The following is a 13420-nucleotide window of genomic DNA, read 5'->3' as shown; positions in this document are numbered from 1 at the left end:
TCCTAAAAGCTTATAAGAGTTCTAGCAAAGGAGGATATTTGTGTAATGACAGTACATGTTTATTCTTGGGGATCACTGACAACAGCAGTGGTTGAATATGAGAAAGGACTGAGAAGAGCAGCAATGGTGTAATGGCGGTGACCAGAATCATTAGCAGTAAACACCACCTGGAAAAGAGAAAACTCGTCATCACAACGAATAACATATGTTCAAAACTACCTTAACAGTCAGATTTAGGAGGTTGGTGATGGGGCAGTTCTTAATGAAGAAAAAGTATTAGCTGGACTTGCTAGGACAGGGAAAGACCCAGACTATCCCTGAACAGAAGGAATTCAAAATTGCAGCTCTCAGAATCAAGACCTTAGGACACCCTGTTCCCAGAAAAGTACATTCATTTAGATTAGGATCCAACCCAAGTCTCTTTATCTAATACTTGAGTTATTTTCTACACTATGACATGCTTTCTGCAAGAGGACAGTGTTCCTTCCCACATCCCAGTGTTGCTAAAGTCCAAACTGGTAGAGACCAGAATTGTAGGCTCAAGTTGTTTTTTAAATAGGCAGTTGATGAACTTTGCAATCATTCTGGGCTTGGGCACTGACCCTTAAGGTTATTGTGTCAAAGGAAGGCATCATTAACTACCTAACTTTGGAATAGTCTCAAGGAAGCTCTTTTAAGCACCTTTTCAGGTAAAATCCTTAACCTCATCATCTTTCAGACATCCAGATGGTTAGGGGATGTTTTTGAGAATTGTTTATTAGACATAAATCACCCAAGTTGTACCTCAGACTTTTTTTTTTTTTTTTTTTTTGATCTGGGACACAGGCTCTTGAATAATGTGCCTCTTTTTGAATGAAGGTTCTGCGGGTGTAAATGTGCACAGGACTACTTTGAAAGAACTGAATCAGTTTGTATAGAAAGATGGCTACTTGCTTTGGCTTAGTTGCATATGAACTGTCTTTAGTCACACAGTCTTATTTGCTAGTCAGTTATTTCCCTGAATAATGCTGGTTCTTCAGTATTTAAGGGCTGTATTTGTTCTTTCCAGCTAACTCCACTACACAATATAGAGGTCATATAGGTATTTTTGCAAATACTCACATCAGCATATTCGTGGAATGGAGAAAGGCCAAGTCCTTTCCAGTAAGAGCTGGTGTCAAACTCAATCCTGTATAATCCTTCTACAAAGTTTTCTTCTGTTGTGAGCTCATGGATCTCCCCATATTCTGTGGTCTTCCTGGAATGATAAAATATTTCTATAAATATTTTGTATTGTCATTTAGAGGCATAACAGAAACAAGAATGTTAACTAGCACAAATGCTTGGCAGCCAAATTTTACACTGAATCATATACAATTCTATACTAAATTCTACATCTAATCATCCAGAATAATTTACTTCTGTGCAGTGTATAGATCCATACGGCAGAAAATGTCCTTGCTACCAACTCATTGATATACATTACAAATCAAAGCTGTCTGTCTGTTTTTTGATCATTGGTGTTGCTATTGCAGGAATAATACTTAGCACCTGTTTTAATTTTATATCTAACTTGTATCAAGTGCCCTCTGGATCCAAATGTTTAGTGGTGTAGGAAAAGGATGGTCATGATGAAAGGCAGTATGCCAAATCCCAAATTATAATTAAAGAGAAAATTGAAATGTTAGTGGGAAATTATTTTATCCACTAAATACTAGTCTCAAGGACTAAAAGTTTTATATCGAGGGAGAAATGCATTTTTATGTGACCCTGAATGAAAGCATCTTGGAATGGTGATTTAGTATCATGAGATTTTATTTTGAACTACAATGCCTTGCACAACAGGGGCCTTTTTCTATGAGATGCCATGTGAATGAGGAATGGGAATTCCCAGCTCAGAGAGCTTATGGACTCAGCTTGTAACAAAAAACTATGAATGGATGAAATTCAGAAACAAGAAGAAAATGAAGCTGCATTGCACTTTATTTCTTTAAAAAAGAGCTAGATTTCTGTGACATCTGTTTAAGTATTCATTTCTTAAAGCCCTTCCTTGTATTCTTCATGTTTGTTGTATTTCTGAAATTTCTTATAACTTTTATCCATTTTTGTATTTTTTTCCTCTGAATGTTTCATGGAATATTTCCACTCTTTATAACTTTCTAATGTAGCTGAAGGAATGAATGAAGAAAACCATAGCTTGAAGAATTAATAGGACTTGCTAGTCCTATGGCAAACAAGTGAAAAACACAAGAATGTGAGGTGGGGAAGGATAGAGGGAACAACAAAGCAAGGTACTGCTTGCCAGAGAAAGAATCAAATGTGCTATTGTGACTTTTGTTTTCTTTCCCAACCTACTCCCTCTTTGTTGTGTTAGGCTATCTTTGGTTAATTGTTAAGAAAGATGGGAATTCTGAATGATGGAGCCTTAATTAAAAAAAATAACACCAGGATTGAAAATGATAGTGGTAGTTCTCTTGTTTTCTTACATCTGAGCTGTAGGTACTCTGAAGTCTGACAAATGTCTCACTGGTCCAGCGTAACTGAAAACAGTGTTATCCAGAGTAGACAAACCCACAAGGAATCTAAGCCCTGTTTGAAAGATGGCAGTTGGTTTTATTTTAGGCAGTACTTCTTAACTTTTATTATCTTAAAGGCTCAAGTATTCATTGGTGAGTGCTCACGTATCTTTAAAATTGTGAAACAGAATTGTTCAGATTCTACAGAAGTGGTAAGAGTACAGGTTAACAATTCACAACCATTTATAGGTTGAATAGTCTAGACACAAACTAATATAAAGGAAAAAAAACTGTGTCTGATCTAAAATCTTTTTTCAGGTAAGCAAATGAGTTTCAATTTAAGAAAAGTGATAATACATCTTGAATGACTATTTCAATGTTGCAGATGTTAACAACCCACAACAGTTGGGCAACTGGAAAAAGAGTTAAACTGAAAATTCATTCTTGCCCTCTAGTCATAGATAGAGGCACTTTCTTAATTTTAATTATTAAGTGATATCCATTCAATGTTAGTGGTCTTATAGGTGCAGCCTATATCCATTCAATGTTAGTGGTCTTATAGGTGCAGCCTCCAGAATTACTGCTGTGTTGGCACCCAAAAGGATAAAGTGATTTGCAGTCTTGACAAAAACAATACAAGAGAGAGCATTTCCTACATCAGGCCCTGGTAGCCAAGTGCTATAAGTGATCCCTTCAGAGGATCAGTTGTGTATTTCTGTGTGAGTAGAAGAATAAAGTTAGTATGGCTGTGCATCCTTAATAGGTGGTGGATCACCAACATCTGCTGTAACACAGACACGCTTCCAAATTAAGAGCTGAGTTTAAAAGACTGTGTTTTTCCAGCAGAGAATTTACAGAGTTCTACCTAGGATATTGTGGCTGCAGCCTAAATCTCAATCTGCCGTTGCCTTTTCCTGATTCTGTTTTTCCACTGTGTCTAGACTTTACTTGAACTTTGTGACCAAGTTAAATCTATACTAGTTTATGTAATGACATTTGTGATCTATTGAGAAATACACTGTGTGGTCTGTCTTGTGATGAACTGTGCTTTCAGATATAAGCAGATGGCTGGGGAAATTCTCTCTACAACAAGAATAACTGCATGAAGTGTTTAAAATATATATATATTTTTTTAAGGAGGGGTGGGGAAGAGCCACTCCAAGTGCATTGTTTCTTTTTCTTTTTTTTTTTTTTTGATGATTCAAAACCTAGATCACGTCCTTGTTTTGTGAATGTAATTCTTGAACTATATAGTGAGATCTAGATTTCCAAAAACATGAGAGAAGTGAGAGAATCAAAATTAGTCATGGGAAGAATTAATACAGAATAATACAGAATCCAAATCACATGCTTCCTAGGTCTCTGAGTTATAAAGCTCCCCTCAGCGTCTCTGCTGGAGTTGGCTTTTAAGGCATATTTTTGGCTGAACTAATTTTGAATAAGCCTCTTAATAAAGTCAGCTGTTGCTATTCTAGCTTTCTCACTGCTCTTTAAGTACTATTATTCCAAATTTAATAGTTGCTAGGTGTGCTTGCTTAATTCTCTAAATGAGTTAGCAAAGTAAAAACAAAATTTTGCAACTTCGTTAGCAACAAACAGTTAAAAATAACAGATAGATACTTGTGCAAAACAGGATACATTTCCATATTCTGCTAGGTACCCTTCATGTATCTTCAAAATATCATTAGGTTAAGAATATAAATCCTGTAAGAATATAAATCCTTACAACCAGTTTTCCTTGAATGCATTCATATTTTCAGCTTTATCACAAAGAAACTTTGATTTTCTCAGAAAAAGAAAATTGCAACTACTTTTGCAGACCCAGTTCAAAAAAGTCATCTGCTAAAGTCAACATCATCTCTGAAATCAGCCTGAGTTAAACTGCAAGTCAAGGGAAAGATCAAAACCTTCACCTGAAATATAATTAAGAGTTTTAACATTAAAAGTTTCTCCTTTGCTTATGGTTAACTGCAATTCATTTTGAAGAAGTGATTTGATTTTCTCAGGGGTGTATGTACCTAAAGTATGTACAATACTTTGGTGGGTCTTGGCTAGTATTGCAGGATTTAGCTGTCATGCTAATTAAGAACAACACTGCAGCATGAACAGAAAAAAAATGTTCTGCTAAAAAATGAGGGCTTTTGACACTGGTGTTTCATTTATCTTATTCCTCTTTAAATTGTTTTTTTTTTTATATTACATATTCATTCAAGACCACAGCGTTCAGATGAAACATCTGAAATCTAGATTTCCTAGTAACAGTGGACAAGATCATAGTTTTTCTTCTTTCCTTGTAAGCAGCCTGTGATTCTTATGGGACTTAAAATATATAGATTTATTCTGAGAGTCATGTTTTACTAGAATAATGCTTAGTATTTAGGAGTGGATGGTACTAGCTTCTCCTCAGACCTTCTAAGCTCTTCTGTTTCTTTGTAATGGAATAAGGTTTTGTTTATTTAGAATAAATAAAATCTCCTTCCAGATGGAGACAAAGGCATCTCCATCCTTGTAGTCTTCTGTCTCTTTCTTCATTTTTTATGGAAATCATGCAGTCAAATTCTCTGGTGGCTCATATGCTTGCTTGCACTTGTCATTCTGTGCTTGATTATGTTGCCGTTACTACTACTTGAATTATTTAAAAATCAAATCAAATGAGATGTTACAACGAGGTTTAAATGCCTGAACTGTACTTTAGTGCACATACATATTTATACTTTAGTCAACCGTAGCCCTCTGTTCTCCATACTGTTTCCCCAAGCTGAAGATAATAGTATTTGCTTGTCTCTCCATGACATTTTGAGAATATTTTGTAAATATTAAGCCGTCGTACTGCAAAAAAAGGCATGGAGGTCTACCATGGGCATGGTAGTCTACCATTTTTTTCTACCAGAAAAGATGACAAGCAAACAGTGCAGTATGTCTCCGTGTTGTGTTACACTGCCATTTTTTAAAATGTTCAGGTTAAGACATTTGTCCAACTAGCATGTTTGTTGCACAGAAGAAGGCTGATGCACTTGTTACTTGCATGTGCAGAGACAAAGCTTACAGAGACGATTTTGTATATTACTGCTGTAAATAAAACTCTGTTTCCATTGTATATCAAGGGAGTAGCTTAGTCTGGATTAGTAGGCTTTTTTTTTTTCCTTTTTGTAGAGAGTGTTGAAGGTAGGAGAGAAATATTTACATATTAAACCTATTACCTTACAAAGAAAGATAAACATTTCAATGTGATTTTGCAATTAATATTTGTTTCAATCCTGGACATGTTTCATGGATTGGTTTTGCATCAGAATTAATGTGTTTTTAACTGTGATAGCAATGCCTTCTAGAAAATGTTTTTCTGATCACAGCTTCATTCCCCTAATTTCTCATTTATTTGCACAAGGCACCTGAAATGAGTCCCTAATACCATGTAACTTACCCAACAGCAAACTCCTGCCAGCTTCCATCTGCAGCCTTTTTATACACCTTAACAGCTACGTTGGCTGCAGGACTTCCTCTAACTGCATCCAGCACTTTCACCATCAGAGGGCATTTGGAATCAACAGAACCATGGGAGACCTGGGGGAAAGCCAGAGACATTGTATAGGAGCTGTTCACCAGCCACTGCAAAAATCTTTCAAAGAGAAGATGAATTCTTACTGCATAATTAATATTGACTCAAAAGCAAGTTATTTGGCAAACAGTATTTAAAGCTATGTCTATTCTAGTTTTACCAAAGCATCTATTCCTTGTAGCAGAGTATCTTCAATCTCTTTACAGATTAGGTTATGTTATACACACATACACACACATAATTGCATATAGAACAACACTGATATAATGATATTTTTATCGCAATCTGCACTATTCCCATCACTTATCTGTAAAGAATGATATGGTATCTGTAAGGCATGATAAATATTGCAAGTTGCATATGTCCCTGGAGAAATACTACAAGGCATACATTGTTGTCTTGTATGTGATCTCCTAAAAAATATAGTAAATCATTATAAGTGCAGGCAAAGAATCTTAGGCAATTGACAGAAAAATACCAAAGATATCCCTATGGCTGAAAGAATGTTACTTCCTAAATTTTGTTGTGTTACAATGATTTCTTAGGCATACTTCAAAAATATCTTTTCATTTCTTTAGAGATAACAAAGGATATTTGGTGAAGAAGGTAAAGCTACCACTATATTAATGATGACATGTGAGTCACAAAGTGACAGAAATAAAAAGAAATGAAGACTACATCTTGTAGATCAAAGAATCTTTCATAATATATTAAAATAGATGACTAAATGGCAAAAGAAAAATCTTAAGGATTTTGAAGAAGCTTCTTGAAAAAAATCATAGTGAAATAACATTCAAAAAAAAAAAAAGTTGATCACTGCAGAATTTCAGGGGGGGAGAAGCTGCTAGTCATGTAAAAAAAATTTAGATTAATGTTCTTGTAATCATTGAGTTTGAATAAAAAGACTCACCAGTGGTGCAGCTTCAGAGAGAAATACCAGTCCAGCTAAGAAAACAAAGAATGTGGAATGAAAGGCCATTCTGCTAGCTGTTGGTGATTCTTGGTGCCAGTAGCTATGAGCTGATGAGATTTGGGATTTTATACCCAATCCTACAACAAAACAGGCTGCTTATTGGGTGCCCATCTGACTCCAAATCTGCTGATTCTGATTATTTGCTTAGTAAACAGTCCAATCCTAGACTCCGTCCATGCATAGAATTTCCATTGCAATCAATGGAAGTTTTGCATGCAGAGCTGCTGCAGGATCAGTAAGCAAAGAGAATAAGTAATGGACACAAACATGACCCTTGCCTAGAGAGATTAGACTCGTTGAATGCCCTCCGCAAAATAATGTAAATGACCTTTGTTTGCCCACAGGTCTATCCGATTCAAGATCTGACTTCCCTTGTCCTCAGATTGTATGTGGTAACACTGCAGTCTTTCTGTGCACCCATTACATGTTTGTTTCCAATATATTTGATAATTTCTGAAGACAAATTTCCTAGGGTAGAAGCAGCCTCACCATTGAAAGATAAGTTTGTTCACTGTTTGGTTCTAGCAGTGCTAACAGGCCCTGGCAGGAGACAGATTCCCATATCTGCCCCTGTTTGTTTATAAAGAGCAATGTTGCTTTTTGACCTAATTAAACCTAATTTAGATAGAATTTGATACCATGCTGCCCTTCATCAACAGTGGTAGTAGGGAAAGGCTAGTCCTTATGAAGTCAGCAGGAAAACTTCTATTAACTTCCTAATTGATCAGTGGCACTTGTGGTATTTTAACATAAATAGCAGTTGGGGCATTGAGGCTTCCTCTTAATTACTGGGAAGAGGCAACAGAGAGATCTGTCCTTCTAGAAGGGAGGGGTGCAAAGAAAGTAAAATGAGTCATCTCTCCATCTCTCTCACTCCATGCACCCCAGAGGGAGCCAAGGCAACTAGCATATGCTAGTAGCTTAAATTACCATCCAGTTAATGCTGTAATTGTCAGACTTATTGTATTAGCTGAGTTATGCTTTGCTCTGAAATGAACATTTAAGTAGAAGGAGTTTTGGGTATGAACTCAGTTGCAGCCTAGATTGAAAGGGAGAAGGTATAAATGGGAGTGTAGGGAGTGTAAATGGGGTGAAGCTGAGTTTCTCCAGTTGTATCACGTAAGGACTGTACACACTATGCTAGCTAAAAGAAACATCCCCCTTTGGCTTTTCCTTCTCTGCATGTCCTTTCTATAAAAACAACACTAAGTCTATGTATTTGTTTTCAGGAGGTAGCATACTTAGCTTTTACTTGATTTCTTGATATAACATTCTTATGAAAAGTAATTCTGGCTCTAGCTTGAAGATTATGGTGAAAATCTCAGAAAGAAGTTATGGAGGCATTCTCTACTCACCTTCTTGCCTTCAGACTATGTAGTCAGTTCTCTTTAGGTGGAGCAACTTAAAGAAAAAAATCTATATTACAGTAATCTCCTGAACTGGAATCCGTGCCCTTTGTACTTAAACCAGAGTAGGCCAATACCTAGGTAGTGTTCTGTGCTCATTTTGAATGCATGCGAGAGTCAGCAATAAGTGGAATGGTGACAAATCATGTTGAGATCTAGTGCTGTGGTATCCATTCAGATCCTGGAGGAGAAAATACTGCTCTTAGATCTGTTCATTGATGCTTTGCTTCACTGTTTTACTCTCATTGTTTGTAAATCTCTTTCTGAAGCTTCAAAGCTTTGTATGCCAGGAAGAGAGGTGATCTGCATGCTTATGCAAGTAGATGGTCCTGCTATCAGCTGTTAGTCAATGAAATAATGCCAAGGAGCTAATGAAATTTTCAACTCCTTCACCTGAAATTACTCTTTTATGGGAGAGTGATTTCCAAAAGAAAATTAATTATATTTCTTAGGTTTTCGTGCAAGTTTCTGAAAAAAAAAATCAGGTGTATGAGGGTAGTGTATTTCAACAGTCTGTTACCTATTTTACTTTTTTTTTTGACCTTTTGGTAGCTGTGATTGTGGATTTGTTTTTGTTTTGTTTTTTGCTTTCAAAATGGACAAGGACAAATGCACAATGGAAGTAAATGCATTTTTTTTCCTCCTCCTTGATTTACTGTTTTTTTGGTCTCTTCCCCATGCCACACAATCTAGGTGGGGATACTCTGCCTATTAACAGGGTTACCTCTCTAAGAGGTAATTACACTCTGTATTTGTGAATCCCCATTCATACATTTTGCAGATAACTACATTATTGCTGCCAGCTCCAAGTGGAATCAGTAAGAATGTAAAAGTGTTAATGTTTCTCTGATCTAGAATGTCATGGAACATACTTTTATATATATATATATATATATATATAAAATTCTATTTCATCTAAATTTAAAATTACTATAAAGTTATCATCAGTAAAACCGATGATAGTTAGATCATATTCCTTCCATTGCCACCTTGAACCCTTTAGGACAAATAAGGTCAATGAAGTACTAGGGGCAAAATGTGTGAGAGGGTTCAGGAATTTGGAATGTCTGTCCAAGGAGAAAGGTGAGTGGAGTATCAGATGGATAGAAAAAGCATCTGTTTGGATTTAGAGGTAACGATGACACTGAAGAGAAGATAGTGGCTCCTCCTCCTACATGGCTGACTTTTAAGTGGTGAAAGACGGAATCATTCTAGTAGGACATAGCTGCAAAATTATCATCATCTTGATTAAGTTTGCTTGTAACAGAAGAATTTTTGACAACAGCATCTAACTGTTTTTTAAAAATTTGAGGAGTGTCCCAGCCAGTAAATAGAATCTTAGTGTCTTTAGGGAAAATCAGAGCAAGTGATGGGGGCGGGGATGGGAGAGGGAAGGAAAAAAGGGAGAAGACTAACTGCCAGCATCCTGTGATAGGTTATTGATAGTTCTCGGTCTTTTATTGTCCCTGCTTTTCAGTGTGATGGGAATCCAAGGCTTATAACCTGAATACCTAATTTCCCAGACAAGGGTGAAGGAAAACAAACGAACAAACTAGTGTTAGAGAAGTGGGTTATGTAGCTAATATGTAGATAAAATGATGTTATTTGGGCAAAGGGGACACACACAAAACCCAGGAAAAATGTGAGCAGAACCTATGGGCAAGTTCCTGAGACATCTAAAACAGAGGGAATAGCATACAAGGTGATCAGAGGACTGGAAAAGAGAGTTCCTGGCATGCACAGTAAGCTCGGCCTTATTGAAGGCAATAAGCGTTAAACCCCCTTCAGTCATGGAAAAATTTGGATAATCCTAAAATATGTAGATGTTTTAAGGCTTATCTGAATTCCAAATCAGTTGAAGATCATCTCTCAAGAATTAGAATTAATGCTTACTTTAAATGAAAACATGCTCCCCGCTTGGAAGCATTACAATGTTCAGGTCAAGAACAAACATGTCCCACTAATTCTCTTATTTACAACAAGGCTGTTTTCCAGCTGCTTTACAATATACCTCTCTCCTTTTTCTATACAATATTTTTCACACACTTATGCTTATTTTCCACAGGGAAGCATCTTGCTTTCTACACTATTCACCCCCATGTGATTTCATTTGAAAAGATAATATTCTACATGACAAAATGCTTAAGCAGGCTGGAATACCTAACTGACTGTAAGAACCTGTAAATTATAGCTAGCTTAACTACTTGTGTATCATCAGCGAGAAATAGCATTCAGTAATCTAAATAGCACATTTTCCAAAGAATTAACAAGTTCCGGAACAGCAGAAAAATCCTATATTATAGAGATGTGAAAGATTCTTTCATTTTCCTGGAACAACATTCCAATAGGACTTATATGAAAACACTTGAGATTTACTTCTTAATGAATTTTATCTGAACTAGGATTGAGAACTCTTGAGTTTTACTCCAAGTCTGACACTAAATTCCTGTGGCAAAATTCTGGCAAGCCAGTGACTGCTCAGTACGGTAGCTAATGAAGTATGTGAGAGATTTTCCATTAGTTTCACTATTTGCTGGATTGCATGCTATTTTCCATGTCAGTAAATCTAGGGATAATGCTTTCCTAATTAAAAAATAGTTTCAAGGAGGTTCATGTTTCAGCTTGAATTTCAATTTGTAAAGAACTGAGTAGGAAATAGTGGCATTTCAGCTGTGTATAGTGTGTACAAGTTTACATTTCATTTTTATTTTGTATAAGGGGTATGTTTGTATTCAGAGTTTAATGATCATTCTTGAATTGCTTTGTTCGTAGGACTAACACTGGTTTCTTGAATTGGAAACACTTCTATTTCTTAGATAAGAAATTCATTCTTATCTTGCATATTATATCAAATCAAGCTAGTCTGAACTGCTGCTTCAGAGCATTTTTAGTTTATGAATTCACCTGGCACCCCTTCATGTGTGCAACCTTTTGCTGTGAAGTCTTTAAACTCCCCTGGACTCTGATCACTAAGAGGTACAATTTCATTAGCTGCCTCTGTAGTCCCTGTGATCCTTCTAAAACAAACTTCTGTTCTTCAGCTTTAATAAGTATTCAAGTCAACATCCATCAGTCTAGACAAGTGTTTGAAAAAGAACAAAATCAATTTATATGCAAAGCTAATTGAATAACCCTCATGCCAGACCTGATGTGTTGACCTTTCATATTGCTGAAAAATTCTTTGAACTTGCCATGAGATCAATGTTTTTAAAGGTCAATTTATTTGTTAGCAACGTGATTAGATGAAACATGTTGTTAGTTTATTTTGTTATTAGTTTAGTTTATTCCCATTCTTACAGTAGGAAATAGAAAGTGAATTAACATGATGCAAATGTTTCTGATTGATAGCCAAAAATAATAACAAAACCCACCCATTTCATAGCGCCTTAACTAGGCTCTTTTGAGACCGTGTAAGAACTTTTTAAAGAGAATACTCACAAATGCTTGATTTGTTCTCTCTAGATTGAAAATGTCAAATGTCTGTTAGATCAGACATTGTTGACAGTGAAAATCTTCCCCTAGGTATTGTGATCATAATAAAAATTCTGTAGATTATAATCTTTCCTTAGGTTATATATATATTTGCTGAAGGCCCGGTATCAGCTATTGCAGCTGTGTACTTTGCTCAGCATCTTGCTGCTTAAGATTGTAAAATGCTGAGTCAAAGACTTTATTCCCGAGTACCTCATTCTGGTACCTTCATACAAATAGATATGTGGAAATGCCTGTTTTTCTAGCATGTCAGTCCACCTGAGTAGTCTCTTTGGAAGCTTCTTCAAATTTGCACAGGATCAAATGCCATTTACGTTACTCAATTCTTTCTTTAATGGAGATCAATCTGTACAGATCAATGACTTAGATTTATCTGGTATCTGGATGCACCTGGATGTAAACTGTAGGCTGTGAGTGCTTGTCAGTGAATTCCCGCTCTATCCTGTAGCCTGTGCTGTCCGGCTCTTCTAATCCTCCCAGTGATCTGTCCTGTCTTGGAATAAGATCTCCCTCCATCCTGGATTAAAATTAATGGGACATGCTGTTGAACAGGAAGCTATCAATTGTAGAGACAGTCATGTGCATGCTGATCACACATCCATGCTTTTATTTTTATTAATTGAACCACTGCCTGTTTCCTGCCAAAAGCTCCAAAGATATGCTATGCTAATCATTTTATCTCATAAACAATGATCCTGTATGTGCCATGGGCTTCTCTGAAATTTGCTTTAGCTTCCAAGTCCATTTGCCAGATTTACTGGTCTGGCAAAAGCGAATGTATTTGTGCACGGCATGAAAATGGATTTGAGAGGAAGCCATATCCATCTTTTAGAGAAAACAGGGAAAAAGACATCCCGAAAGGGCTGGGTACAGAAAGTACAGATTATGACCCTCATATATGATAGGGTAGTAACTTCTATATTTTATTTCTTCTCTTTATACCTTCCACCAACTTTTCAGGATAAGGATAAAGTATACTACACCATTTAAACTCTGTGAGCAAGATACAGATTATGTGGTGAGCTACCAAAAGGTAGCTCTGAGATTCCTAGGTTTTCTTACTACATTGGCAAAAGCTAGTTTTGTACTAAAAGTGAAGTAAAAGTAGTTTGTACACTTTGACAAGTGAGGGACTATGCAAGCTGAGGTATCAGGATATTAGCCATCAGGAATTGCTATATTGTATGGGAAAATGCAGTTTGTGCATGTGCTCACGTACGTATGTACACAAATAAAATCTCTTCTGTATGCATCCTGTGTGCTGATTGCTGAGAGCAACTCAAACAATCAAGCACAAACTTCTGTTTTAAATGGACAGATAAGGGATACAGCTGGTTTTTGAAGCTAGGATATTCGACTCATTGTCTGCTTTTCCTGGGGATCATAAACCTTCTCTTTCTTGGTTTCTATCATGCATGGGACTAGCAGTTGCTGTTTCTGTGTTACAACAGTAATGAACCAGAGTCTTGCTGTTTGTTTAGGACAGACTCAAAGTAGA

The 13420-nt window shown here is 36.4% G+C and overlaps 1 protein-coding gene across 1 annotated transcript; it reads right to left on the bottom strand.

Moving 5' to 3' along the window:
- Window positions 1-7112, bottom strand: TTR (transthyretin). The gene is made up of 4 exons (XM_010214038.2): window positions 6962-7112; window positions 5917-6056; window positions 1102-1237; window positions 1-167 (listed from the first exon to the last, which is right to left on the bottom strand). Exons 1-4 carry the CDS (start codon window positions 7028-7030, stop codon window positions 60-62), a joined length of 453 nt encoding a protein of 150 aa, XP_010212340.2. The 5' UTR covers window positions 7031-7112; the 3' UTR covers window positions 1-59.
- Window positions 7113-13420: the final 6308 nt, after the last annotated feature.

This window comes from Tinamus guttatus, unplaced genomic scaffold (assembly GCF_059628265.1).
Source record: "Tinamus guttatus ecotype Peru unplaced genomic scaffold, ASM5962826v1 Tinamus_guttatus_pri_ptg000269l, whole genome shotgun sequence".
Classification (NCBI taxonomy): domain Eukaryota; kingdom Metazoa; phylum Chordata; class Aves; order Tinamiformes; family Tinamidae; genus Tinamus; species Tinamus guttatus.
Note: the sequence above shows the minus strand (reverse complement) of the source record. Positions and strands in the feature narration are given on the sequence as shown.